This window comes from Alternaria alternata, assembly GCF_001642055.1.
Source record: "Alternaria alternata strain SRC1lrK2f unplaced genomic scaffold CC77scaffold_4, whole genome shotgun sequence".
Taxonomy (NCBI): Eukaryota; Fungi; Ascomycota; class Dothideomycetes; order Pleosporales; family Pleosporaceae; genus Alternaria; species Alternaria alternata.
The window spans coordinates 270,746-298,609 of record NW_017306193.1 but is presented as its reverse complement, the minus strand read 5'-3'; the positions used below and the strand labels follow the sequence as shown (position 1 = coordinate 298,609).

At 50.7% G+C, this 27,864-nt stretch overlaps 12 protein-coding genes across 12 annotated transcripts; 7 read left to right on the top strand and 5 right to left on the bottom strand.

Annotated features, from left to right (window-relative positions):
• Window positions 1-256: 256 nt before the first annotated feature.
• CC77DRAFT_928892 (CRAL/TRIO domain-containing protein) lies at window positions 257-2,104 on the bottom strand (the record flags this gene model as incomplete). The annotated part of the gene is made up of 4 exons (XM_018534079.1): window positions 257-1,264; window positions 1,319-1,684; window positions 1,737-1,878; window positions 1,932-2,104. 4 exons carry the CDS (start codon window positions 2,102-2,104, stop codon window positions 257-259), a joined length of 1,689 nt encoding a protein of 562 aa, XP_018389086.1.
• Window positions 2,105-2,388: 284 nt separating this feature from the next.
• On the top strand, window positions 2,389-2,921 carry CC77DRAFT_617547 (hypothetical protein). Its single transcript, XM_018532465.1, has 2 exons — window positions 2,389-2,608; window positions 2,707-2,921. The coding sequence occupies exons 1-2, from the start codon at window positions 2,478-2,480 to the stop codon at window positions 2,807-2,809; spliced, it is 234 nt and encodes a 77-aa protein (XP_018389085.1). The 5' UTR covers window positions 2,389-2,477; the 3' UTR covers window positions 2,810-2,921.
• Window positions 2,896-4,983, top strand: CC77DRAFT_617459 (F-box domain-containing protein). Its single transcript, XM_018532464.1, has 2 exons — window positions 2,896-4,655; window positions 4,704-4,983. The coding sequence occupies exons 1-2, from the start codon at window positions 3,034-3,036 to the stop codon at window positions 4,873-4,875; spliced, it is 1,794 nt and encodes a 597-aa protein (XP_018389084.1). The 5' UTR covers window positions 2,896-3,033; the 3' UTR covers window positions 4,876-4,983.
• On the bottom strand, window positions 4,938-6,927 carry CC77DRAFT_1017317 (ubiquitin carboxyl-terminal hydrolase 2). Its single transcript, XM_018524387.1, has one exon. The coding sequence runs from the start codon at window positions 6,708-6,710 to the stop codon at window positions 5,091-5,093; it is 1,620 nt and encodes a 539-aa protein (XP_018389083.1). The 5' UTR covers window positions 6,711-6,927; the 3' UTR covers window positions 4,938-5,090.
• A 139-nt stretch (window positions 6,928-7,066) lies between these two features.
• Window positions 7,067-11,322, top strand: CC77DRAFT_956312 (hypothetical protein). The gene is made up of 2 exons (XM_018535506.1): window positions 7,067-9,866; window positions 9,917-11,322. The coding sequence occupies exons 1-2, from the start codon at window positions 7,196-7,198 to the stop codon at window positions 11,032-11,034; spliced, it is 3,789 nt and encodes a 1,262-aa protein (XP_018389082.1). The 5' UTR covers window positions 7,067-7,195; the 3' UTR covers window positions 11,035-11,322.
• Window positions 11,323-11,545: 223 nt separating this feature from the next.
• On the top strand, window positions 11,546-11,848 carry CC77DRAFT_1058173 (hypothetical protein; the record flags this gene model as incomplete). Its single annotated transcript, XM_018528099.1, has 2 exons — window positions 11,546-11,615; window positions 11,685-11,848. The coding sequence occupies 2 exons, from the start codon at window positions 11,546-11,548 to the stop codon at window positions 11,846-11,848; spliced, it is 234 nt and encodes a 77-aa protein (XP_018389081.1).
• Window positions 11,849-12,023: 175 nt separating this feature from the next.
• Window positions 12,024-13,866, bottom strand: CC77DRAFT_928498 (seven-hairpin glycosidase; the record flags this gene model as incomplete). The annotated part of the gene is made up of 2 exons (XM_018534060.1): window positions 12,024-12,155; window positions 12,205-13,866. 2 exons carry the CDS (start codon window positions 13,864-13,866, stop codon window positions 12,024-12,026), a joined length of 1,794 nt encoding a protein of 597 aa, XP_018389080.1.
• A 446-nt stretch (window positions 13,867-14,312) lies between these two features.
• On the bottom strand, window positions 14,313-15,983 carry CC77DRAFT_1017314 (SMAD/FHA domain-containing protein). Its single transcript, XM_018524386.1, has one exon. It carries the CDS (start codon window positions 15,739-15,741, stop codon window positions 14,434-14,436), a length of 1,308 nt encoding a protein of 435 aa, XP_018389079.1. The 5' UTR covers window positions 15,742-15,983; the 3' UTR covers window positions 14,313-14,433.
• A 46-nt stretch (window positions 15,984-16,029) lies between these two features.
• CC77DRAFT_617367 (hypothetical protein) lies at window positions 16,030-20,130 on the top strand. The gene is made up of 5 exons (XM_018532463.1): window positions 16,030-16,572; window positions 16,731-17,477; window positions 17,855-18,092; window positions 18,241-18,401; window positions 18,455-20,130. The coding sequence occupies exons 1-5, from the start codon at window positions 16,450-16,452 to the stop codon at window positions 19,958-19,960; spliced, it is 2,775 nt and encodes a 924-aa protein (XP_018389078.1). The 5' UTR covers window positions 16,030-16,449; the 3' UTR covers window positions 19,961-20,130.
• A 677-nt stretch (window positions 20,131-20,807) lies between these two features.
• CC77DRAFT_1084052 (hypothetical protein) lies at window positions 20,808-21,884 on the top strand (the record flags this gene model as incomplete). Its single annotated transcript, XM_018529395.1, has 2 exons — window positions 20,808-21,236; window positions 21,287-21,884. Exons 1-2 carry the CDS (start codon window positions 21,130-21,132, stop codon window positions 21,882-21,884), a joined length of 705 nt encoding a protein of 234 aa, XP_018389077.1. The 5' UTR covers window positions 20,808-21,129.
• A 605-nt stretch (window positions 21,885-22,489) lies between these two features.
• On the top strand, window positions 22,490-23,517 carry CC77DRAFT_1005901 (hypothetical protein; the record flags this gene model as incomplete). The annotated part of the gene is made up of 3 exons (XM_018523379.1): window positions 22,490-22,682; window positions 22,783-23,423; window positions 23,509-23,517. The coding sequence occupies 3 exons, from the start codon at window positions 22,490-22,492 to the stop codon at window positions 23,515-23,517; spliced, it is 843 nt and encodes a 280-aa protein (XP_018389076.1).
• Window positions 23,518-23,778: 261 nt separating this feature from the next.
• Window positions 23,779-27,709, bottom strand: CC77DRAFT_1091853 (HET-domain-containing protein; the record flags this gene model as incomplete). Its single annotated transcript, XM_018529600.1, has 3 exons — window positions 27,337-27,709; window positions 24,965-27,245; window positions 23,779-24,917 (listed from the first exon to the last, which is right to left on the bottom strand). Exons 1-3 carry the CDS (start codon window positions 27,490-27,492, stop codon window positions 23,779-23,781), a joined length of 3,576 nt encoding a protein of 1,191 aa, XP_018389075.1. The 5' UTR covers window positions 27,493-27,709.
• Window positions 27,710-27,864: the final 155 nt, after the last annotated feature.

The following is a 27,864-nucleotide window of genomic DNA, read 5'->3' as shown; positions in this document are numbered from 1 at the left end:
GTTTTGAGCTGGACACATACCTCCATAGATGAGTTGTGGAATGGTTGTTATCATGGCGGAGGTAGCTGAAGCGTTTCTTACGTTTGTGTACACAATCGAAACCTTATTGTTGGGTCTGCCTGATAGTGGTCAACTGACTTTCTGCGTGGACCAAGTTTTCATGGAAAGCAATGCACTGTTTGAAGTGTGGTATCAATAGTTCGTCATCTATCCAACCTCTACTCTACGTACAAGATGTTTCAACGATGGAAAGAGCTCAACTGACTATGTGACCCCCGCTAGCAGTCTTAGCCCTTAGAAACGCCTCGACGTCCTTGGCACTTGTCGCGTCAATCTGACGGTCCATCTCCAGCTCCTGTGGACTCTTCACCCTCTCAGGTTCCTCAACCTTCTCCTCCTTATGCCCGCCAACGGCACCAGTTACGGCTTCTGCAGCAGAAGTAGCAGTGGAAGTGACTACAGCGGAGGCTGATATAGCAGCTTGTTTAGCTTGGTCTAAATAGCCCGGAGCAGCGGGTTCTTCACGATCAGGGAGTGGTACCTCTTTCGGTGCTTGACCCACAGTGTTGGGCTCCATCGTAACTGTCTTGTCACCATGTCCATGGTCGACAACTGCTGCGTCGGGTGTTCCATCTGCGAGCTGACCCGATGCGTGTGTAAGGTTCTGTTGCTCGTATCGTGCCTCGGATGTGCCTTCGCGGATCGGTAGGGTTGTGGTATTTGGTGGTGAGCTCATGGAAGGGCGCGACTCGGTGTCTGAGGGAGGCGTATCAATATCTGGCTCGTTGGTATCGGGAGGATGCGTAGCCGTTCCCACGGTTGTGAGAGGGTCACCGATCTGTGTTGCGGGTGTAGGTGGCATTAAATCCCCCTGTTTGTATCCTACAGGCTTCGGAATGGAGAAGATGAGCTTTCTTCGTGGTGCTCCATTTTCACTGCCAACACCCCAGGCTTGCATCTCACCATCCTGCCCTTCCTCCCACTTTATTGGCCCGATAGGGAACGTCTTGCGCCCGTCCTGGGTATTTGGATTCTCCCACTTCATTTGCGCCTCAATGGCTGGCTCGAGGTTTGGCAGTTGTCCCCATTCGAAATCGAGACCGCCACCGTATTTCTTCGGAATGTTGTCGTGATCGATATATTGGGAGAGTGTGGAGTAGACGTTCTGCGGGGAGAGGATAAAGATCTTGGAGACGGTGATGGGATCAAACCAACGCTTGACCCAACCCCAAACGGTAGGAAAGAAGCCAGGCGCTCCGACGATCTGTGGCACTGTTAGTCCAACTTGAGTCATTCCCAGAACGCCTCATAGACATACGAATATCCTATCCAACGTCTCGGGATAGTGTGCCGTGGCTAGCACGGAAGCATCCTGCATGTGGCCTTTCAGATTCCAGAACTGCTTCAACCCGACGCCACTGATATCCACAATGTTGTTGCTCTGCGAGATGGGCGTCTCCGGGTGGTTGCGAGGGACCATGGAGCATAGTGGCGTGTAGAATCTTGTGAGCGACTCGTACAGGGCGAAGAGGCGCAGGTTCTTGGTTGCGACATTAGGTATGGTCGTCTTTGATCTGGCGAGTTGTTTCTCGTAAGCGGAGATGTTCTTCGAGTTCAACGGTGCGACCTCGAAAAGGAAGAGAGGGATGCCGCGTTTGTCGCGTCGGCCGAGCCATTGCGGGTACTACGTGAGGCTGTCAGACAGGACAACAGCGCATGTTTGCGGGACTGTCTACCAGGCGGCGCGTTTGCTCATACTCTTCGATCTCGATAGTGTTGAAGATTTCGCTTAGCTTGTTCTCTTTCCGCCAGTCCTCCGTGTCCTTGAATTGCTTAAAGGCTTCCTGGGGAACAAAACGACGCGCGCGCAAGTAGCGCCTGTAAGCAGTCAGTGCCCCGCTAAATTTACTAACTTCGCGTTTTGCGCATACAGCATGGTCTCATCGTCATGGCTGGCTTGCTTCCCCCCGGCTGCAGGTGTGTAATAGCCTGCCTGTTGGCAGATGTTTTTGAACTCAAGCAGCTGGGCCTGCTGGTTCTCGGTAAGATGAGAAAGATGCCCCGCAGGGTACTGCATCGACTCTACTCTACTGAGGTCGGCCATGGTGGTATATGATAGGAAAAGTAAGGATGCAGGTTAACCAGGCCAAAAGAAAGGGAGGAAAAGTAGTGAGCCAGACCGTTCGGTTCTAGGGCGTCATGTTTATGGTAATGAATGCGGCGGTGCGGCAGTGACATCAACTGTGGCTGCAGATCGGGGCTCGCGGAGAGCGAGTTTCGGCAACGGTTACGCGCCATCCGGACCAAATGTGGAAAAAAACATGTGAGACTTTTGCTTGTCTGACTGCCGTGCTTGAATCGTGTCTTTCGCACTGATCACAATGAGTCCATAGTTGTTTTGAGCGTGTCGCGATTCATTTCCGCTGGGAGCCGCCGGAGGTTCGCCAAGAAACTTCTGCTGACAATGATGACTTTACATGCCGGTGACTTGCTATGCAGCTGTCAGCATGGACAAGTCTAAACTACGTACGATACGGGCGTATGTTTTTTTGGCGGGGTTATTAAGTCTCATTCTTCCTGCTGAAACTTTGCTACTATCAAGAGTACCGTAAGTTCTATGGTTTACTGAGATGATGGAATTTTAAGTTTGACTACATTCGTTTTCTGTATATGACTGAGACGTATCTGACTTGCTTGAGGAATGAGACGTTGGTTTGGTTCAGTCCATGCTCGTCCAGCCGCGAGTGTATATGTTGAGCGGCGAAACGATATAGAGAACAGGCGTTGGAGGTGCGTTATCGCGATTTAGCTGCCGAGGCTAGTCCATGTTAGCGAGCAATGCGCGCATCAGCGGCCATGTTCCAATGTTGACGCCGCGGGACATCATACTACGCGCCCTCGCCACGCCTGAAGGCTATTCATCATTGCGCTCTCGCATATCTTGACGCCTCCCTCCGCGACTCGACTCTTGCTCGAAAGCCGTCGACTTGCCTCAGCCCGCAAACTTGCAACGGCTGCTAGCCCACCATCAGCATGGAACGCCCCTCCTTCACTGGCCTGCCGACCGAGATCCTCGAAGCCATATTTCTAAACCTCGACCCACGATCCCTCGCGTCCGTTTCGCAGACCAACAAGCTCATCAAGGAGCTCACTACCGATGCGCCCATCATCTGGCGACATCTATGCAAGTCGCAATTCAAGACATGGGACTCTCGCCACAACATCATCGCCAAGTTTGCAGCCCCATTGTCTGATGTCGACTGGCGCGCGCTGTACATGACCAAGCACACCATCGAGCGCCACACAAGAAAGCTGTTGAATCACATTGTGACTAGTCAACAAGAGCGCATACGGTGCATCAACGAAATCGCAGAGTTCGGATACGATGCAAAGGAGACGCTGTTGAAGGAATGCGCATGCCCCGACGACACAGAGGATGTTCTAGCGAGACGTTACTACGCCAATGCCGTACTCGAGCGCATACACCGCGAGGTCGCCATCAAAGTCTGGACGGATTTGCACAACGGCAAAGACATATCCATCGAGAGAGCTCTGGGCGCATACGACGTATTCGCAAGAGTTGGAGAGGATGTTGACGTTGACGTGGTGGCCGAGGATATCACTGCATTAGCCAATCGACTGCTAGAAACATATCCTGATTTCCGCAGTTGGAGTCCTCGAAGACAGGCTTCAACATTGGCATCCTACCTCCGCGACCAAGGCTTCCAAGGTGTCACGGACACATCCTACCGCGCCCTCAGAAATTCCTTCATTGGACTTGTCATACGCTCAGCCAATCACCAATCTCTTCCCCTCATCTCGGTTGCCATCTACTGCGCAGTGGCACAACGGATCGGCCTTGATGCACGACCTTGCGGGTTCCTCTTCCATGTCTACACACTTGTCTACGCGCCTAAAAACTATAATCTTGATGGCGAGTACAAACCGACAAGTTCGACAGAGCTCGACTACATGTACCTGGACCCATTTCGCTCTTCTTCCGAAGTGAGACAAGGCGATCTTCAGCGGGTTCTACGCGACATGGGTGTTCCCAGCAGCGAACACCGAGGCTTCCTTAGTGATACCAATACTCGAGAAATGGTGATGCGTACCGCACGCAATATCATGAATTCTGTCCAGACAATCCGCGAGACTGAAGCTGGATCGCGCAGAATTGAGGCCTCGTGGATGAACTCACAACCAGACATGGATAACGCTTTCTACGCAACAATCTGGGCCATGCTGCTACTGGGGCCTAATGACGATAATCTTAATGCAAGCCATACGGCAATCCGGCGCCGTCAATATCTGCCGTACCTGCTCGAGCATTTCCAGATGCACTACCCATGGGATGTGACGTTGCTATCACGCTACGTCATCCCTATGTTTTACAATCAGCCAGAGGGCCACCGATTGCTTCAATTCGTGCAGAGCATGCACCAGGTCGATGCAATGCGTAAGCCTATCATTCATCGTTCCGAGCGCACGCAGGACGTCGCGTTCAAAGTAGGCCAATTGTTTCAACATAAGCGTTACGGGTATGAGGGTGTCATCACAGGCTGGGATGTTGTCTGTGACGCCAACGAGGATTGGATCCAGAACATGCGTGTGGATTCTCTGTCAAATGGCAGGAACCAGGCTTTCTATCACGTACTGTAAGTTCATCTTGTCTTGCCTCTATTGTATTGTGCTAACCCCTATAGTGTCTGCGACAAATCTGTTCGTTATGTTGCTGCTGAGAACATTCAGCCTGTTGGTGCGGACACATACCCTTCAGAAGCATTGCTGAAACTTGCTGGCCGTCACTTCAAACGCTGGGATGATGCAGATCATTGTTTTGTGAGTAATGTGCGAGACGAATATCCAGAGGACTAGAGATGTCGCTGGAATCGAGTCAAAAAGTTGAAACTTTCAAATATATTGTATTATTAATTTATTATGTTGATGATCGAGCGTCATCGTATTGTACACTACACTCTTATGCTTAGCCTAATCCTGTCGAGCTTAAATTGAAAAGCGAAAGACAAGCATGTAACACTTCTAAAACTCCAATGTAATTGCCGCGAAATAATCGCCGCATCTTCACTCTCTCACTTCTTTCCTTTCCCTTGCATGAAGCGGTCTAGGTTTTCCTCCAGAAAACCATTCTCTGCCAACATTTCGAGCCACTTCTTGATGACTGGACCAGAGTCGTACCGCCGTTGCGTAGCCTTCAGATTCTCTTCTGCTTCATTTTGCATCTCCATCATGATATTCACGGCTAGTTGATTAGCTTTCGCTAGCAATAAACTACGGCGAGCGAGGAGTTGAGTCAAGTCTTCGCTGTCGATGGTCGCTTTGACAGTAGGAGAAATGGGGCTATCGGCTAGATGTTCCTGGAAGCCTAGCATGTGAGGGTCAGGCGGTTGTTCATTTGTGTCAACAAGGTTTCTCCAGTCTTGCGATGCAGCAGTAGAGACGTTGTCGAGGCGTGCGTCGACGTGCGAGAGAGTGTTAATCGTCAGACTAGCGTTCTTGCGTAGTGAGAGCAGAGGAGACTGTGTTAGCGCAATAACACCGTAGTCGTCATCTCCAGCTGCCATGAGGGCAGAAATTGTGTTGGAAACTGACTCCAACCACGTCTCTCCCTGCTGGGGATCAAAAGATCCCATACACGTTGGCTGCTTATCCAGGCCATCCAGTTTCCAGACTTCATTTCCAACAGGTACGAAAGCAATATAGTGATGTGCGTTGTCTTCAACGCTCTCTGCACTATCATTGCTGACGACAGTATCGGCAGAAGCAGCGCGACGCGACTTGCTTCCTTTCTTGGTAGGCTTGGCCTTCTCAGACAGCAATTGGGCCTTGGTGCGCTGAGCGCGCTTGACTTTATAGCTGAGATGTTTGTCCCCCTCGAGGATATCCATCTTCTTCGCAAAAGAATTGTGAATCTTCTTTACAAAATCGAAGCTCGCAAAGGCCTCGCCGCGCTGATACGGCGTCAAGTCCTGTGTGAAGTCCTTGAACTGCGTTAGATGCTCTCCAATACGTATATCAACCTCGTGGCTCTGGTTCATCAGGATGTTGATCATGGCAAGTGTCGCACAGCTGTTCTGAGCAGGCAATTGGTTAGCAAACCAGACGTCCTTGGGACACTCCGTGGCCTGGCCGTCGTTGCCAAATTCGCGGTAGTGGAAAAGGAGAATGAAGCCGTAGATGGGTTGGGGAATGTTGTCGAGAAGGAAGTCTGGATCCATGCTAAACACTTCGCGTACAGTAACGTCGCGAACACCCATCTCGCGCAGGATGACAGAAAAACAGGCGGGTTCACTTTCGATGTCGCAGAATCCTTGCCAGGTCGCTTTGTCAAAAGCAGTTGCAGGCATATCGGGTGAACTGGGGAATACAGGTGCTGTTACGGCGCCGTTCTGGGTTGACAGTGGCGTTGGTGAGTCTTTTGACTTTTTACTGATGGGCTCGGAAGCTGTATCAGGTTCGGGCAGGCCTCGCTTCTTGGTGTTGGAAGGGGATACCTTGGAAATCTTGCTCGGAGATCCGGAGCCATCATACGGCTCAGCGGTAGGGTCGTCTTTGGTCTTTTCTATGATTGAAGGGGCTACTTCAGCAGCTTGGTCTACTGAGTCTTTGCTTGGCATTGCTTGTTGTTGTTGCTGTGTCCCATCTTTAATCTCAGAGCCTGCCTTGAAATGGGAGGGGGAACTGTTTTTCATGCTGGGCGATTCGGGTTGAGAGGATCTTATCGTGGGTTGTAAATCAGAGTTAAGGTGATTCAGGTGTGTATGTGGACGTTGGGCGGTTGCAGGAAAGGAAAGCAGACTGGCATTGTGATGGAGGACCTGCAGACGAAGCACCAGTACTTTGATCAACTGTGTGGCTCGAGGAAACAGTAGGAAGCGAGCTGGGAATAATGTAAACTAGAGGTGAAAGCAAAGGGCAGTGTGGTGGTCGAGGTCGGGGTGCTAACACGTGACGAACTCGGCGTCATCGAGCTCTGATTGGTCGACGACGCCGCAGCCCGCATCCTTGTCGCGCTCGTCGCGTAGGCTCTAGGTAAATGTTTGTTTGATGGTTTCACGTCCACCGACAAACCCTCCAGCGCAACACACGCGATCGACGCCGGCCGGAAACGTCGTCACTCCCGTCACATCCTTCAACCCATGATCACGATATAGCCAAGTCTTGACTTCTGGGTGCGATGAACGGCACACCGCAGGTTCGGAGAGGCGTGGGAGGCTTCCCATCAACACCGCAGAACACGAACCGCTCTCCCGGCCTACAGAGCCCAAATGGCACCACCCCGCGACCCAACATCAAATCGCCGCTACCAGATCTGCCCAAGGCCCCCGCACAATCAAGCTCAGGGCCCCTGATACCCTCAGACATCCTCGATCCTGCCCAACAGCGCTTCTATGTCTTCGCCCTCTACGTCGCCCTATGGGCATACCGGACCTACGACTTCTATACCTTGGCCGTCGAGGAGGATGAGTCGCTATGGCTGTGTCTGAAATGGTGCTTCTTCGATGTGCTGTTCATGTTCGGCGTGCCGCTTCTGGAGATTCCCTGGCTGGAATGGGGCAATGGCGCTGCCTTCCTCCTGTTTGTGCTACACGCGGGCTTGGATGTCATGCTCATGTTTAGAATCGGCATACCGGTACAGGCATGGCTCATGGGCTTGGTGGGCTTCTTGTGGGATAGTGAATTGGCCATCAGCGAACGCAGCGTTAAGCCTGGCGCCATCCTCCACAACGCCTCTCTCATCCTGGGAAAGCAGATTGTCAACATCTTGCCTGAGGGATCCGCAGTATTGAACCCAGACAGGCAGTCGTTCTGTCTGAACTCGTCCGTCACCCAACTGGAGATACCCATCATGATCAACCAGACCGAGCCCCACGAAATGGAGATTTTGCGCATCGATATCGATACGAACGTCAACGAAACCATCATCGTCAAGAAAAGCGAACTAAAGACTATGCTGAAGAGGGCTAGAAAGACGCAGAAGTCAACAGACCCTGACGATCCGTTGACTTTAGCCTATACCATTAAGAAGCCAGGTGTGTATCTGCTGAAGAAGGTTACAGATCAATCGAAGCTTTTGGTGCGACCGCGATCAACCAACGTTGTAGTGGCTACCTGCCCACAAGCTCGCGTGAAGCCAACTGGCAACGATCGTTGCCGTAGCGATCTATCCAATGTGGCGCTGGAAGTCGAGGGCACACCGCCTATGAATGTCAAATACCGCCTTATAGTGAACGGAAAGCCTCGCGGCGGATCCCAGTTCCAAAACCTGCAGCCGGACGATGCTATCTCACCATTGTCCAAACACACATCGCAAGCACTGGTCAAGAGCGGGCGTGAAGACATATCATGGGCACGCTCGCACAAAGTCCTAGTACCTCTGAACGAATCGCTCACGACTAGTGGCTCATGGGAGTACGAGATTGAAGAGGTGCAGGACGGACTTGGAAACTTCGTAAGCTATGTAAACGTCGATGATGACGAGCGTCCAAGGCCCAAGGCTGCGGGCATTCGTCAACTGTTCGAGGTTCATGAGCGCCCTACAGCTTTTCTCAGGGGTTGCAGTCCACAGAACCCGCTTCGAGTACCCAAAGGTGAAGCCGCTCGCCTGCCAGTCCAGTACGGTTCCACCGGCAAAAACGCAATCGACGGTGCGCACACCGTTGAGTACTTGTTCACACCCCAAGAGAACATCATCGCGGACGGATACCATAGCCCAGATGCCGTGCTGCAGAAGCAGGTTATGCGAAAGGGCGAGCAACCTACTATCAAAGTCGCAGGTCTATACACCATCAAGTCTGTGTCGACCGACTTCTGCGACGGCGAAGTTTTCGAACCTACTTCGTGCCTGCTGCAGAACCCACCTGAGCCGGATCTGACCCTAGACAGCGAAGACATCATTGATAAATGTGCTGGTAATCCTATTGGTCTTCGCGTCGGCCTCGATTTTGTCGGTAGCCCGCCGTTCCTGGTCACCTACTCTGAGAAGAAAGACAATGGCCGAGAAATCAGGAAGCCACCGATCCAGATCGCAAGCCTCCGCAGTACAATTGATCTCACCCCCCAAGATGCCGGTCATTACGAATATACCTTCAAGACGATTAGCGACTCTGTTTACAAAGAGCGGTCCCTGAACAACATCAAACTTCAACAAGACGTCAAGCCTTCCGCACAAGCACACTTTATCGAGAGCAGCAGACCTAAGCAAGCCTGCATAGATGACGTGGTAGAGTTCGACGTTGGTTTCGTTGGTGAGGCGCCCTGGAAGCTGGAATACGAGATTGTTCACAACGGCAAGCGTACGAAGCGTGCCATCGAAACTGAGAACGCGCATTACGTTATACGAACAGACAAGCTCAGCAGCGGCGGCGAATACGTCGTAGCTTTGACGGGCGTTACCGACAAGTCCAAATGCAAAGAGGTCCTCAAGGAGGAAGCTAGAGTCAACGTACGTCACGAACGACCCAAAGCCTACTTCGGGCACATTGAAGGCAAGCAATCTGTACTGGCTCTGGAGAGCCGACAAGTCGGATTACCCCTCCGCTTTACTGGAAGCGGCCCTTGGCTGCTAGAGTACGAAAACTTGAAGACCAAGGAGATCAAGAAGGACAGTTTCCAGAATCCCAACTCATGGCTCGACGTCAAGACAGACGGTACATACCAGCTGCTCTCCGTCAAGGACTCTGTTTGTCCTGGTTTGGTCGATGAGAAGGCCGACCAATTTGATGTATCCTGGGTGGCACGTCCTTCGCTCAGTGTTCCTGAGAGTACTGCATTGTTGGAAGGCAGCAAGTACATCAAAGATGCCGTATGCGAGGGCGATGAAGATTCGTTTGATGTTTCCCTGACTGGTAAGTTATCCTAGCTCTCCCATATGTTGTCAATACTAATCATCTCGTAGGAAACGCTCCTTTTGACATTTCCTACCGACAGGAATACAAGGACAAGAAAGGAAAAACAGCTTCCGTCAGCGAGAAGGATCTACACACCGTTGGTGGTCTTGCATCGATTCGATCGGAAACCTCAAAGGCTGGTACCTACGAGTACACCTTCCTCAAACTCGCAGATGCCAGGTATGATCACTCGAAGAAGCACTTCTCGCCTGTTACGATCCAGCAGCAAGTCTACTCGCGCCCTGGTGCTCGCTTCGACAAACCTGGAAAGACATACAGCTACTGTTCTCGAGAATCAGAGGGTGAAGAAGTCATTCCCATCACTCTAGAAGGCGTTGCGCCATTCTACCTGGAAGTGGAGATCAAGCATCAAGGTACCCCTAAGCCGGAGATCAGCGTGCACAAGAACATACCTACGAACAAGTATGACCTCAAGATCGAGCACCGCAAGATGCACCTGGGTCACTCGTCCATATCCATCCGCAAAGTTCGCGACTCGCGTGGATGTACCCTCCGGCCCCCGCCTGGTGGTCCTCGTGTCCAGATCAGCGTTCATGACGCGCCCACTGCTACACCTCTCGAAGACCGACAGGACTTTTGTGTCGGCGAGCGTCTATCTTTCGCTCTCAGCGGCCAGAGTCCTTTTACAGTGTACTACACTTTTGAGAAGCAGGAGCGCAAGGCCTCCAACCCAGGCACCACGTTCCGCCGTCTCGCCGAACTTCCAGGAACGTTTACCATAACTGGTGTACGCGACTCCGCCTCAGAGTGTCTTGCAGCGCTCGACCTAACCAAAACCATACATCCAATCCCCTCCGTTCGTCTCTCCGGAGGCCAAGTCCATGAGATTGACATCCACGAGGGTGGCGGTACGGATCTAGAGTTCCAGTTCTGGGGTACGCCGCCTTTTGAGTTTACCTACACACGAAGCACGAACGCAAACAAGGGTCGCAAGAGCAAGGTGCTGGAGATCAAGACCGAAATCAGTCATGAGATGACTATGAGTATTCCTGTTCAGGAGGAGGGTACATATGAAGTTGTGTCCATCAAGGATAGGTGGTGTAGCTTTGCGAAGCCTGGCGAGGGCCACGATGGTAAAGGTGGGCAGAAGATGTTGACGTACTGAAAGTGAAGAGGAGGGAGGCAAGGAGTTGTCTTGATGTGCATGGATTGGCGTTTAGCGTTTCCTCTTTGACGTTTTCTGAGGCTTGCATGAGATTTTGGATGTTTGGAAGGTCTTTTTGGCTATGGATGGGTTTTGGTAGCGTGTGAGATAGCGATGAGCATTTATTGTCGAAAGTCTGATATATCCACTTTACCCACCGAATCACAAGGTATATACTTGACATATCTCATGAGTAGATTCCGACACGGGATCGATCCGTAGCGCAATCGCGATCTCGTACCTGCATCTAGCACTAGAGTGGACCCTTTCCCATCCTAACACCACATTGATGATATCATGAACAAAGTGACATCACAACCACGAAATTAAGCTAAGAGAAGTTTCCAAAACAAAAAGAGAGGAAATTTACATGTCCTCTGATTGAAATAAAAGTCACTCTTATTACACTTTACCTCAAATCAAACCTCACATCCTCTTTCAAATACACACAACCAAGAACCGAACAGCCAACATGCCTCACTCCAAGACACCCGGCCAGAGCAACGCTGCTTCGGACAAATTCAACAAGCAAGAGGCTGAGAGTACGTTTCCGATTGCTCATTCTTCCATGTTGCTTTCTCCATGAAATGGTATACTAACAGTTATGACAGGCAAGGGTCTCGGCGCATCCAACGCACCCGCTGCGAAAGAGGACAACGCGCCTGGCGAGGCCCCTGTAGCCTCAGACAGCGGAAACTCCAATGTCGGCGTTGACCCCAGCGCTAACAAGCCTGGTGAGAAGGGCATCGGTGGGCCAAACTACGGTACACACTAAATCGATGGAGCAACGAATGACGGTGTATGATATAAGAAGGAAGCGAGAGGCGAGCAAGAGCTCAGCTTGTTAATGAATTTATGAAGATGGTCGGACAGATTATGAATGTATATTCTCCAATAGATGCTGAAAGGAACGTGTTACAGTGTGCATGGTCTGTATTCTCAGCCGGGTATTACGCTGCCTTGGGTTTCGGGATCTTGAATGGATGGGCTTCGGTATTGAACACCCAGTCGTCCAGGCTGATGACGTTCGGCTCGCTGAACGTTAGGTAGAAATACTTTAGCGTTTCCGCCATCCAAAAGCTCTGTTTGTGTGTTAGTGTATGCCCAATTTTGTCTGACGAGATGACTTACCTCCATGCTATCCGCCCTCGGTGGGGAGTCGGCCGATACGTCTACTAACGCTGAGTTACCAATGTCAGTGTCGGTAGAGCGCTGAATAGCTGTCCACATATCCCATGCGGCGGCCTGCCATTGCTGCTCTCCTGTGATACGGTACATGACAAACACACTCTCAATAGCCTCTGGCCTGAGAATGTACCTCCTGTCATCGATACTGGTGAAGCCGCTTGGCAGGCGAAGGTTTGCGATGTTCTTGATCGGATCCTTCTCCTCTGCATTTTCAGACGTTCGGGAAGCGATACCCTCTAACCATTCTTTCTCATCCCATACGCAGGTCGTCGTGTTTGCGCATTTGAGAAGATGCGATACTTCGGGCATGATACCTGACGGGGATGCTATATACGCCCATACGCACGTGTCTGCCAACTTACGACCAATTGTAACGTGTTCGTTATTCTGGAACATCTTCCCACCTAGAGCGAACATACCACCTGTGTAGCAAGCCAGATGCTGCATTTCCGGATCCAGGTATGGATGGGCACCTTCAGCGCGGACGAATCCTGACATGAGCATATCGGAATTTTCAGGAGTGGATGGTCGGAATAAGACGTGTTTAGATGCAGTGTCCATAGCTCTCTCATACATCTTGCGGTAGATGGGATCTTGGCCACCGAGTAAGGCATATTGCTTGCCAAAATACTCATACGTTGAGTCAGCCATACTTCCTAGAGTGAACCCGCTATCACCGGTAAATTCCGCCTTTCGAGCGTTGACAACGATCGGCCACATGCCCGGTAGTTTTGTCTTGTCTTGCTGTTCTTCAAGAACCCTCGTCACCCTGTTGACCGCATCATACCATTTCGGGTCGGCGGTCAACTGCGAAAGACGCGTGAACTCCATAGTCAGACTTCCGATTTCCGCGAGTAGGACCTGCTCATCCGCGACCTGTGGTTTGCCTTCGCCCGCGGCACGGAACTGCCATCGTGTGATCGGCATGTGGTTGGGTGTATCAAATGCATGGTATAACATTTCGCCCGCCTCCTTTGCCTTGTTTAGTAGCCTCTGGTCTCCGCTTAGCTCAAAAGCTGACAGCAAGCCACCCAGATGTCGGATATTGGTCTCAAACACGTTGACTCTATCCAAGTCGGTGTACCCGAAGTCGATCCGTTCGATATCCTTGATGGCGGAAGAGAACTCCTCCTCAAAGCCCATTATGTACAGCGTATCGAGCGCGTCGATGAGCGTGGCTGCCCATCCTCCAAAGTGGTCGGCTACTTCTCCACTTATGGGTCGTATCTCGTCGTGCATCCATGCAAAGGTTCTGTAGTTCTTCCAACATTTCAGGAATTGTTTCCTGACTTCTTCCTTTCTTGTCTCGCGGATGTTCTTGGCCGTAGCATCCTCCTGACCAAAGCTGAACTGTATCGGCGGTAGGGCTTTCGGTTCGCCGGTCGGTAGCGGTGTGAGGTTCTCGATGCGATTCTTAAAGGGCACCTTTGCCCAATTAAAGGATTTGTACTTTTGATTTCTCTGTGGTTGCTGGCTCTGCTGGTGTGGGTTGCCGTTTATGGGCGCGTCGCCAGGTTGCTCGTATGGGAAGCTGAGCGACCAGAGCATGTAGATGAAGCCCACGGCGAGGACTGTGTAGAGCCCATAGCGTCGCAAAAGCGCCATGGTGTATTACAAAAATTAAGTACAAAAGGGGGTTAAAAGAAACGAAGCAGCTGGACGCGCAACATGGTGTCTCCGCCTTACACGAACTGTGGGGAGCCTGATGACGGCCGTTCCTGCCAAGTCGGCAGGGGCGGCATCCTTGTCGTACACTGGACCCTGAACCTGATTGCACGCTGCTATTCAACGTCTGAACATTCACCATTGCATCATCAAGACAAGTTGAGCAGCCAACTCTGACATAGTCGTTCCGAGATGATGAGATCATGGCACGGAGACTCCTCGAAGTAAGCCCTGTAGAAGCTCAATCATAGCCATCCACAGCTCGGTACTCGATACAGCTGGGCCCCTACCTATCAATTCGAAGGAAACATATATAGCAATGCCAGAATGTCTATAGGATACACTCTCCATGGTAAAACTAGTAACAATAGGATCAGTGTGACGGTTGTTAAGTAATTTATCTTTGGTATTTATTTCTCTTCCAGACAGAGACTGCTATGGAACATGACCATGTGTCATCACAGTGATGCTAGCGTTCTCTGCGTTCGTCATCTTCGTTGTCCTTTCCTACTTAGCATCTGCTTGTGGCAGCATGACCACGTACTCCCTCTCGCTCCCTCCAAATTTGATTATGTCTTTGTCTCTGAGCTCAAAGTAGCGACTCGCTTCGAGATCCTCGCCGTTCAGCTCCGTGCCATTACTGCTTTCCAGGTCGATAATGTACGGCTTGACCTTTCCTCGTTGGCTCTTCACGCCGAACTCGTCTTCGATCGTCTTCTGTATGTACCGGAACTGGATGGCTGCATGTTGTCCACTCGAGCTGGGGTGCTCAAGGACGTAGTCGACGACTTCATGTGATCGGCCCAGTAGCCAGCAACTCTTCTGCCATATTTCAATGGTATCTACCACATCATCGCCCTTGAATACGAAGATACGCCAGGGTTGCGAAGCGGGTGATTTTCGCGCCTCGGGTGGCTCGTGGTACTTGAGGGAGATCTTGGTGCCTTCTACGCGGTTGGCAGCTTTAGCTAGCGCGCCAGTAGGCTTGAAGTTGGGTTTCTCCTTGTCAGGTGGTGCGCCGCCATATTTCGAGGGTGGTTGGGCGGAGTCGTCCAGCCCGCGAAAGGAGATTTCTTGCGACGGTAGCGCTTTCTTAACTCGCTTGTGTGGAGAAGATGAGCGCGAAGGCGATGGGGAGCGTGTACGTCGGCGACGTTTGGGCGGAGGGGATGTAGATGCGGAGGGCGAGCGAGTACGCGGTTTGCGGGAACGATATGGTATAGGCGAGCGTGAACGTCGGCCTTCTTTGGACCTGTCTTTTCGTCGTCGGTCTCTGGAGCGCGAGCGATCTCGCCGGCTGTGTCTGTCCTTGGAGCGATCGCGCTTCCTGTGCCTGTCTCCGCCTCTGTCCTTGTCGTGTGAGCGATCGCGCCGCCTGTCCTTCGAACGATCTTTCTTTCTGTCGCCTGATTTGTCTCGTCTTTTGTCTCGTGACCTGTCGCGTCGCCTGTCCTTGGAGCGGTCCTTTCTCCGCTCTCTCGAGCCGTCGCGTCTCCTCTCTCTGGACGAATCTCGCGGCTTCCTGTATGGTTCTGGGGATTGTTCCCGCTTGCGAACAGCGCTGGGCTCGGTGGCCGCTTCCTTTGGTTCGTCGTCTTTGGATAGGTGCCTGGGCTTCCTCTCCCTCGATCTACTCCGCGATGGGCGACCAGATGCTATCGAAGGCTCTTTCCCGACGCGTTCTGACCCATGTTTCGAGAAGCTGCTTGGACTTCGATTCCCGCCTGAGACTGCTGGGGGCGAGGCAGTCTTTCCTTGGACTAATTGTTGCGTAAGCAGTCGTCGCGCACTGTACGGCGACAAGTCTCTCGCCATATTGGGGCCGGATGGTGAAAACCGTGGGGGCGCAGTGTCGTGGTTGGGGGCGCAATGACGATCCCAACTTTTTCCTTAGTGCAGAGTGGATTCAGTGAACGGGCTTCCTGGGGGCTGTGCCAAGTCGCCTGCACTGCGGTGATAGCCGGCTAGACCATTACACCGTAATTAGCAGTGGGCTTGCACAAAAGAGCAGAAAGGATTGCAACTAGCACGCAATAGTCGGCTAAGGATTGGAGCTGTTCGGTCGCGACTTCCCCAGACAAGAGAGAGGCCCAAGCTTCCTGCACTTTCGTCACGGCGTCGCGCTATCGCGCCTCGTCCTCATCTCGTCTATTCGCTGCACGTACAAGACGGCGCCACTATGGGACTCCAAGGCGCCTATACGACATGCAAGGAGCACTCGTTTGTCTCTTGCGCCAGTCGGGCCATTTGGCCCCTGTCAGCAGCGTCTTCACCCGGATCCAGGTAGGTACGGCGTGGTTTGCAGCCCCGAAACATGACAGCGGGCGATATGAACCCAACGTGGACGCCTTGCAAACATAGTCAAACCACCGTTGAAGTGGCTGCAAACCTTCTAGCCACCGCGTCTTTGTCTGACCTCTCTTCTCGCACCATACTGCAGCCCGAGCGCGTCGAGCTTTCATCTCATCTTCATGTCTACGTTGAATTACTACTACTGAGCGCGGGGTGCGTAAACATCGCGCGATGCCGACCAAGCGCATTCTGTCCTGGTCGAAACGCCAGTCTAGTTCAGAGCCATACTATCGCACAGGAGGGCTGCTGGCGATTCAATCAATCGAGCCCGAGCCCAATGACTATGAACCCAAGGTAGGATGATGTCCAGGAAAAGAAGACAGTGTACTGGCAAATACGACGACGTCTCATGCAAAACAAGGCAACATGTAGACCGCAATCTGCCTCTACATACAATCCGACGTCTGCGCCTGTCTTGTGGAGCTTGACCATTCACTGACCATCTCTCTTAGACCACTCTGAGAGTCGAAAAGCTGCGGCCAGCGAACCTTACCATCCTTCCATCAGACGACAAGCAAAATGTCTGCAGTCCTGTCACATCCCAGTATAACGCAGCCGTTGTTGGTGCTGCGACCATCCTACATTCTTCCTCCAACGATATGCTGCGCTCGCCAGTACCTAGCACCAGTCCATGCTCGAGGTCCACATCTTTACTGCAAAAACCCCTTCCCTGTCGGCCACGTTCTGCCTCGGTCCCTTCAATTGCAGAGTTACCTGCCGAGCTACCTGGCTCTCTTTTGTTAGAGAATCAAGGATTTCCATCATCTTCAACTCCTGTATCTGCACGACCGACAACCCAGATCTTTAGGAGGGAGAGTCACCCGCCCGATAAGCATTTGAGTCACGAGAGTGTCTCTTTGGACGCGTTGGACTTGGTTCCGGCACAATTGAACCATACCCGGTCCGTTCCAGAACTAAGCTCGCGATACAGCATAATGAAGACCATCCCCAGCGGTGATGAACTTCAGTCCGCCAAAGCCACCCAAGTTGATCTATTAACGGAGGCCGATAGCAGAACCTCGAGTAAGGCCAGAAAGCGGGGACGTTCGAGACCGGATTTGATTACTTCTCTTTCATCCACGCACGGAAAAGCCTCGATGAACAAAGGTGGCATGCAAAGTCCCAGTCAGAGGTGGCTTGGTCAGGGGAAGAGAGTGGGTGACCGGGATGTTGGAAACCGCCGACACCGTCAAAATGAAGTGAGTGCTGTTTGTTTCTCGATAGACGTGTGTTTACTGGACAAACAACACCGCATAACGAAACAGTTTCAGAAGTTCTTTGTATCCCATCTCCAACCCTAATGCGACGACATATGCCTGAGTTAGATATACTGCTTTGCCATGCAGCCATGGCATCAGACCTTTCGCTGGCAATGTCTTGTTGTATCCCCGGATTGGAAGCCTGTAAGACGAATAGCGGCGGTGACATGTTTCACATTCCCAATGTCGCGCGGGCGGCAGTTGCACAAATCCTGATCATTACGTCCACCATGCAGTTTGTTCTGCCTTGCAATAGTCGATATCGGGCCTTTTCAAGCGCCCAGTGTATATCATACCCAAATGCTGACTATACATAGGCATCTTCTGCGTCCAACCCCTCAGTAACACAGAGCAGGCATATCGAAGAACTCAAGGCGACCATTGCTACACAAGGTCAAACAATCTCGATCTTCCAGTCCCAGTCTACCAGTTTGAGATTGTCGTGCGAGTCACGCGTTGCAAGCCTTGTAGAATCACACTCGGCAGAAGTTGCGTCTTTGAAGAATTACATTCGAACGCTCGAAGAGCAGGTTAGCAAGCACGGCCTGCATCACGGTAAGCACCAACTCTCGTCAAGTCTACCATTGCGATCTCCCGCCTTTTAAAGACGCTACTTCCAACTGCGTTGGATCGATCAACAGGGGTTATTTGTGCTGTGTGCTTGTGGCATCAACCACCACTTTAGTTTGCTAAGTGTACCCAGCGTTAAGTAATAATGCCCTGACTGTCCTGGACACCATAGGAACACCGCACACGCCAATTCGAGAAACCGCACAAGTTATAGTGGATACCATATCTGCCAGTCCGATCGAACCTGAGAACAAAGAGCAATCGCCCCAACGCTTGGAAACCAGCCTTGAGATGGTAGGGATATACGCATGTTGCATGTGAGACGTATGACTGATTTAGAATACTAGGAGAATCTAAAGCGGAAGCTAAGCAGCACCCGCAGACCCGAAACGACAACCCGAAATCTACTTCCCGAGCTCAACCAATACAAACAGAACAATGTTGCTCTTCAACAGCAAATCGAATCTCTGATGGCGAAGTTGAATGAATCAAAGAAAAGCGAAAGGGAACTTCGTAACATACTTGGGATGACTGAGATGAAATGTGCCGAGTTTGAAGATAAGGCAACGCATGCCGACAGGCTTGCAAAAACTATGCAAGCTCTACAGAATACCATAGATCACCTTGAGAGCCGTCTTGAGATTGCGAACACAAAGCGACTAGACGCGGAAGAACAGCTTTCGAATTTGAGAAGCGATAAATCACCTTTCGACCTTTCTCCTCCCAAGTCCCACGTACCATCAAACGCAAACCAAGCAACATTTGGTGCTTGTATAAACACAAACACAGTGTTCCCCGGCACTTCAATTGTCAGTTCGGAACTCGACTCTCAAGAAAATTCGGCGTTAGCTGCATTCGTGGCGCACATGGAGCGCCTGCAAGATCAAGTCAGAGAGAAGGATCTCTACATTGCGGAATTGGAAAAAGAGCGACAGCAACTGCGGCAAACACACATCCGGCTTGAACGGGATCACAACAAAATTGCTATTCATTCGGAGATACAGGATCAATCACCAGAAGCACGCCGAACAGATACTTACATGGAACAACTTCGAAATGCAGTCTTGAACCGCGAATCATTGATTGAAGAGAAGGATAGGGATCTTCGCGCCGTGGAGAGGCAGTTAGAGCATCACAAACTCTTGTTGCAAGCAGAAATAAGGCGACATGCGGCGATGAAGCTTCACATGGCCACGGAGGATGACTCGTTGCCTGAACTCACCTCGCTTGCCAGACGGGAAGATATCGATAGGTGGATGAACAGACTCCACGAACGCCTGAGAAGAGAGCAGTCTAAGAAGAAGGGAAAGACTCTTACTGACACTCCGGACGTGCAGATGGAAAGTATGCAAAATGAAATTGACTTCTATGTCCGGGAGATCATTCTCTTCAAGCTTGACATCAAAGGATATAAAAGCGATATTCGAAAGCTGAAAAAGATCACTGCGCAAATGGAAGCTTATGGCAGGACGGGTGAGTTGGAGTCTGAGACGTGTTCCCTTAGGCAAACAGCTACATCTGTGCGCTCACAGTTCGCGCCACCAACGCCGGAGCTCTCCAGCACTGCCTCACCTGTCATGGACAACAACCATACCAGAACTACTACAGATGATCTAGGGGAAAGTTCTGTCACTCCCTCGCCATCAGCTCCCTCACGCAATCTGGACTATGTAGCTACCGTCCCAAGGAACTCGCGCGAGCTCGACATACCGACGACGTTGCATGAAACAGCGCATGGGGATGACTGCACAGTGGAAACTGATCGCATGGACTGTGGAGTATCTTCGTACACGGCTGGACCGCGGTCAGCCGAGTGCCGGGAGCCTACGGTACGTACGCTGATGGTGTCGTAGCCCAGCGTGTAACTCCCGTAGTGCGGCAAGCTCACTACAAGCTTGTCAATGTTCGATTCAGCTGGATGATAGATGCGTCTTCTTCACAAGTGCAATATGAGTGAGCCTTTGCTTGAGCTGCACCAAGCTTCCCTTTTCTTCACACACGATGGTTCAACCACAGCACAAAGGAGAAGAATACGCGGACCTTATTGGAAAGCGATACCTTTGATGGCAAACTTGAATAGCGAAGCTTTACTGTCTTCGCCCCTACCTGAACTCAAGCCCATAAAACATGCTTGTGTGTATCGTTGCTGATCATGGATAATGCGATTACTTGTCATGGCCTTTGACAACTGTTCAATACGAAGCTAAAAGTCCGGAGGGCGCTGGCGAATTGGGAAGTGATTCGCGTACCTCGCGTGTCGCGCTCAGCCATCGAAATACACCCAAGCTTGCGCGGCTCAACACCAACGTCTCCGACTCAGTCTCATTCATACCTCGTTATGTTTACTAAGATCATACACATCATGAGCATACATGCGTGACTAACAAACTCCTTTTGGCAGCTCTACAAAACAACACACGTCCGATAAAATCTGCTACACGGCTAGCTGGCTCACCAACAATACCAGAAGATGTGAACTCTTTGTTACACTGGGCTTCCGCGAGTAGACAGAGCTTTAAAACAGTCACCTATGTATGTACTAAAAGCTAGCACAAGCTTCATATTTGGAAGCTAGGATCCCTGGTGACGTATGAAAGGAACGCCTATCAGCAACCCTTGAGTGTTCTTTCCTGATCACCATGTTATGCGTATATCAACCACAGGCTCGAGTAGTATTGGCAGGAGGGACTATACTTTATATGCCTTCCCTTTCACTTCACGCTCATTCACTCAGTTCGAAGACAGGCCAATATACCAGACAAGAGCGTCGATCCCACGTTCGCATTCACTTTCACCTTCATCACGACGCTCTGATTGAGACATATCGTGTCGACCCATCTTGTTTGCTGCAAAATCTTACGCGACAACTAGTCGAGACTCTCCTTGTGTATCGGCTCGCTTGGCAGTTCTATTCTCGATCCTCACTCATCATCTTACTGCTCACATCCTTTTGACGATTTTCTCGTGGCGCTTGCCAAAGTATCGGTGTGGCTACAATCAACCAGAGGTAGCGCATAATACTATGGTTCCAGTTAAAGCAGTACCAGAGAAGACGCGCGAGGAGCCTCGTGTGGATTCAGGCGCAGCGCTTTCAGATCCTGCTGCACTTTCTAGTGGATCAGCGAACAAGTAGGCGCATTCCAGCATACCGTCTTAACACCAAGCTCATACTCTAGTAGCAAGCTCACGATGCCCATCCTTAGAAACACGAATTGGAACTATGGTGCTCCGAAAGCTCGCTACCGCAAAAACGAACTACAGCTGCGGCAGCCAAAGGGGTTCCCCATCAAACCACTCAAGATCACGCTCGACCGCGCTCGCGAAGAGGCAGAACTTGAGGCAGCGACCAAACGATATGCTGACCCTGACTTCGAGATCTACGAAGACTGGAAGGAAAACGACGAGCTTGAGGAGGAAGACGACTACGATGGCAAGGTAGAACCCGAGAGCGAGGCAGCAGATAGCATCGCAGAGGATATTCTAGACGGTTTCGCCTACGGCAGTATGGATGGCAACGCAGACGAAAGCGATGCTTCCACCGATCTTCCAACTTTCAGAGTCATCCCTGAGAAGCCTGCTGCGCTTGTTGACAGTCTTGGACGTACTCGCGCAGCTACAAGCCGACGAAAGGCTCAGGAAGTCTCTGACGCTATCATATCGCTAGGAGTCTCACGTGAAGGCAACGGGAATGCAGCAGTTGACAACAAGAAGCGCAAGCATACAAACACGCACGTGGCCAAACAACCAAGGAAGACACTGCCGAAGAAGTCCGTCTAAGGGTCGACCTCGAATGCTACGAGTCGTGTTTGTTTCAGAATCAGATTGTGTAGATTGCACTCCTAGGGGAAATGTATGCAATAAGAGTGGCTAGGGTGGCTCGGATGTGTCGCGGCATAGAAGTACCTGTTGATCTCTTGAACGAGCTAGACACTTTGCAAGTCATCAAACTCAAGCGATATAATACTTTAGTACGAGCGATGAGTACACCAGTCTTTCCTCTTCATGCTAAATTACTCGTGGCTCTTTCACAATTCGATGATGTACAAACCCCCTCACTTGGCGTAAATGCCCTGGTGTATCTAGGTACCTACCGTACTCCAGCTCTAAGCGCTAACCATGATAGGCTCACTGCATTCGTAACCACGTGTGAGCGCGTTTTGTTGGTTTGGAACCTAGGTAGAGTTCAAACGCAGCCCCTCACTTACCCACACAGCGGCCTTCCAGCTACTTTACGCGTTCCCCGTAGCTTTAACCTTCCGCGTGTCTCACTCACTTTCGTCAAGCGATCCCCACCACACTGACAAAAGCGCTTTGGAAACATCGCGACACCAGAACCCAACAGCCCTCCTGAGTCAGTCTATGTTACTGCTGCTACTGTCACAATGACTTCCGAGACCCAGAGAGCCCTTCTACAAGTATGGGCTGACGATATTGGTCATGTCGTTGATCTCAACAACTCACCCAAAGCCGAGTTCGCGCGCTTGGGAAAGGCGAAAGGATGGATTGGTGGAATTCCGGATTGGTGCTATCATTGGGAAAAGTGCTTCAGCGAGACATACTCGTGGGGAGTTCACAGTGAGTGCAGCCCACTTCGTTCGACACCATGTTCGTAATGCAAGGTGGAATCGAAGAGTACGGGTGTCAAGCGAGATAAATTACTAATGCATATATCAAGACAGATCAGCAACAACGGGTTCGACTGCAGATGCGGATCTGGCTAGTCAGACTGACACCCCCGATCTCACCAATCACATGCGAAAACTCTCTGTCAATTCGGATGCGTCATCTTTCTCAGTCATTTCTCGCACCTCAAGGGCAAACTCTTTTGGTAGTGTAAGGTCGCTGTGCAGTGATCGGTCTGGTGACGGTGGATATCTTCGAATTTCCGTTGGCTCACTGTCTCGATCAATCGCGGACTCACAGTGCACCGCTTTATCCCTCAACACAGTCAAGTCTCTAGATGAGCTTTCTGGTGGCGTTGAAATTCTCAACTACGACCAGAGTATCTCCATGGATGCGGCTACAGATGACGGTGATACCGGTTCGAACACTTCAGGTAGGGAAAACCCGGTATGGAATGACTTCACCGACTTCGTGCACCACCCAAATGCTCCCTTCAAGGAGGAGTTCGAACGTCTGGCTCGCATCAAAGGTTGGGATCGACGAACCAAACGTCAGAATCTGATCACGTTGCTTCGCACTGAAGTCGAGTTCTACTGGAGTTCGAACGATGTCGATAAATTAGAGTGTTATCAGTACTTATGTCGAGAGATGGGTATTGAGCACATCCCATGTACTGTTACACAAGCCAGGAAGGTAAGCATCCCAACTTGCAATTACTACCGATGTAGGCTGCTGACCATGAAAAGGCGCTTCGCCCACTCAAGGTCAACCTCTACAGTGTCATTGACCACATGCGCAATCCAAAGACCAGGATCATTACATATAAGACTATGCGCGAGCTTCGTCTAAGCGTTCGCAAGATAGGCACGTTCCCGAGAGATTGCGCCAAAGCAGGCGGAGGTTATATAGCCACTCTGCTGTCTAAGCTGTAGCAACTCTTATGCATTTCTTAGGATTACACAGACCATTGGATATACGTGTGAGTTCCTGAAGTTGAAAGTTTCACACGCCACCGAGACTTGGAAACGATTTAGATAGCCCATAGAATTCAGTCCAACCAAATCAACCTCTCCTCCTTTGCCCTTATGCAAGCCCACTCTTTTGCGGGGAGATCATGGAATTGGACAACACCAACCCTGCGAAACGCGTTTCCTTCCCTCAGTGGTAATTCCCGATCTTGCTTTGCTATTTTGTGAAGACATGCATTGAGAGCATCAACACTTCGGCGTAGCATTTGCAGTTCGGACTTTCGATCTGCATGTGGTGTGTCTTTATCTGGGTGTGGCTGAGAGGAACTCACTAGATTGAGTAGTTGTTTCGTCAATCTCATATGGGTTAGTTGCCGGTAATCATCAGTGGCAGTTAGCACAAGAGCGCTACCGGTGTATGCTATCTCAGAGTCGCTCGTCTTGCGGGCGACGAGCGGCATTAGATAGAAACACGAGCTGAGTAGCGCTTCAGGAAGTTTCTCGTCAGTGATTACCTCGTACTTTTGCGAAGAACCAGCTTCTACGCTCTGGAATGTATGAGTTTTATCGCGTGCACTTCTCTCCAACCGCCCACAGATGAGGTAGCCTCTAACTGCAAGCGAATCAGATGCCGCAAATTGAGGCTGCATATCACTAATCAATGCTTTGTCTTTGAAGTCGCTGAAGCTAAATGCAGCCCCCTTGTGATTCTTGACAGTGTAGCACCTCTTTGCCACGATACGATCCTGTACCAGTATAGGTGCATTTACCGAAGCCCACGACCAGCTGGGGAACCCTGATTGCAAGACGTCCATTCTGGCACCGTGTTTGGCGACTTTGACTTGCCATGCTAGTTGCTCGTGCAAGGCGACTGACCAAAGTCCGCAACCATATTGATCGGGTAGGTTGTCTCGAACCAACTTGGCAACACTCCAGATTGCGAATGTCTTATCGGCTTGATTTGTCAAGTCACAAGAAGTGTAGTTGAGGACGGCACTTTTCCAAAACTTCTCTAAAGAGTCTTCAACCGCAAGATTAGATCTGTCTTGTTCCGAATTCTTCCGCTGCAGGCGGCCACGCCAGCGACGGTCCGTTGTAGCTATTGCGGAAAGGGGGAACGGCAGTCCATCTGGCAGGGTCTCACATGCGCTGACTGTACTGCAATCCCAAAACACTTGAGAGCGTGTAAAGTGAATGATTCGAGGAGAAAGCATCCTTTCTTTGTAAGGTTAGCGTTTGGTATACTGAATTAATCTATCAGCTTACCTTGAAACACCCAGCCACGCGTGTATATAGGGCTCTGTAGCAGTTGCTTTGCCCAAAGCTCTTTGTCTAAAACCACCCAGGATCCTTTTGTATCTGTACCCGGCAACGTTTCGATAGATCTATTTCTAAAAAGACCACCCTGACCATCTTTTGAGTCTGCAGCAACAATGTTGCAGAACGAATTTTGATAGACAAGGTGCATATATTGCCCTTCCTCTCTGAAATCTTTGTCTCTCCCAGCTTGGCATATGCACAAAGAATCGATCCAGATGTCCTTTACTTTGAGATGTCGCGCGATCTCGATAGCCTGCTCGAAGTTCTTGTTCCTGAGCTCTGTTATCGAGAAGCCCTGCTTCATGAGCCTGTCTTTATCTTTGGTGGTGAGCGTCAGAAAGTTAGGATTGCGCCCCCAGCTGTGACTCAGAGTGACATACGGCCCCTCCTCCTTCTCTTCCTTCCCAATGACGCGCAGCCTGTCAGAGGCACCTGTATCGATATCCACAAGTCGTTTGGGCACGTACGGTTTCCCCTTTTTGTAGTTGCAGTGGGTATGCTCCGTTTGGCAAGTTTCTAACCACTTTTGAATTTGTTTGCCAGTGTGTTTCAAGGTAGTCGTCTCACCCAGACGATCAGGAGCCCGTAGAAATCTGAGTTCCGACTTCAACATAAACACAAATCGCCTGAACAATGTTTGTGCAGAGAATCCAGTGTACCTCAGAGCCACAACAATGTGATCATTAGAGTTGGAGGTGCGGCCCATCGTCCGCCTTGTCCAATGAAAAGCCAGTATACTTGTTCCTTTATCATCCATTTCGTTGTAGGCGTAACAGCAGAATTGACAGTATGTCTTCCTATCTCGGTTCTGATCGTAATTGGACCATGTTCGTACTCCTGAGTTCGACTTTGGCAGGAATATACTTTCTTGGCAAGGTGTACATATACCTTCGGGTTCTCGAAGTATTGAGTCAATGACACTGTTACCGGAGATTTCATGGAGCTTGGACTTTGACCTCCAGACTCCATATAATGTGTCATTAGGCTCACCAATGTCCTGCTTTCTTTCGCCGACGGTTTTTTCGAAACTGTAGCTGCGATCCAGATTACGTTCTCCTATATTGGCTTCGCTCAGGTACCGCTTGGCTAAAACTAGATCCTGATTGTAGTCTTCGCGGATATACCAGCCTAGATCCCGAGTGTAGAGACCAATCCTATGTCTGTCTGACTCTTCATGCCCAGGTGATAAGTTGCCGAAGAAAATAAGTGAAGAAAGCAGCCCACGGGTAGAACTCAACACGCGACGCACTTGAGGATAAGATCCGTCACTGCAGGCCGTATCAGAGCCGCTCATATGACTCAAAAGCTCTTCGAGTCTGATGACTGACATCCAATCTCCAGCTGCTGCTATGGCTATGAGGGCCAACAACGTTTGGTACCTCTGAGATGGTTCCAGAATGTTGATGAGCTTGATCTCCGCATCGAAGAATGCGACCACTTCCCGAGGAAGGCGATCAGTAGGCGACAAAATGTCAGAAGGTGAATCAAGATCACGAATCTGGTCGAGGCGAAGCTTGGCGAGATTCGTGTTGCCGTCACTGGGCTCGCAGACAGCTTCGACAACGTCATCGCTTAATTCCGAACCATATTCAGCCGTCAAATCAGCCCTCACAAAAGATTCCAGCTCTGAGGGTACTGTAACAAGCCTCATGTTGACCACATCGTAAGGCTCAGACATTTGATGTTGGCGGTCATCACAGTGGATACCCGTAGTTTTGCACATGTCACAGAGATCGCAAGGACATAGATCGCATGCCCAGTAGATGTACAGGCCATCTTTCTCCTCCCTCCCACGTCCACACTTGTCGCACTCAACAGGCCAGGCTGGCGGGAAGACGTCGAGCTTGGATACCGCACTGAAAAGCAGCACCCTTAATCCTTGGGATTGGAGCTGACGAAAGTTGTGCTGCAGCTCGCATTGCTTCGAGTATTTTATCCGATCATAGCCATCCATAATGAGATAAAACCCATCTGATTTTAGGAGTTGCTCAGCCAAGAGTGTGCATAAGTCTTGAAGGTCTGTCCCTGAGGACGACACGTTTATGACTCCTGTTCTGAGGGACCCATCATAGCCGAGAAACTTGTCCGGACAAGAAGCACGATCGTGAGGCAGTGTGTCATCCTGCAGTTGCGTACCGGACGGCTCATCATCGTGTACATGGACAAGTGCGACAGGAGCAGTGCCATCCCTCCATAGTTGTCTTGCGATCAGAGCTGCGAGAGTAGTCTAGAAGAAGATGATGTCAGTCAAGATCACTGGTAATGTTCCAAGAGGTAACATGCCTCGATTACCGTGGATAGTCAAACTGAATACTGACCTTGCCACTTCCTGGTCCTCCACTGATATACAACTGCCAGCAGCGATCCGTCTGCGTCCAGGCTTGGTAGCGAGCATCTTGAAAAGTATTTCGAAACAAGGCTTCATGGATATCGACTGGTATTGAAAATGGTTCATCTTGTCTCTTCCATTCCATGATGCATCCAACCAACGCTTCTTCAGGAGTGCTTACGTTGTCAGCTTATCAGGATGAGCGAAGCGTAGTCTGAGGTTCGAATGTGCCAAGTGTCCTCTCTACGATAATTGCAATAAAGTCGTATGGTGGTAGATGCGAAAATAGAATCGCTTCTAGCCTTCAGCGTCTCCGTTGGTTTAGGCTCCGATAATGCCCTCGCAATTTTCTCTCGTCAGTACCAACCATGCTGAAACAGAGGCGTTTGCTCCAAATTAAAACTTGACAGGCACAAGCACGGCGAAATCTGGCCGTCTTTGATCGACTCAATACCCAGGTAAGCTACGTGGGGGCCAGGAGCAAGGTGTCTTGATTGGTCAATTTGTTTTCAGCCCC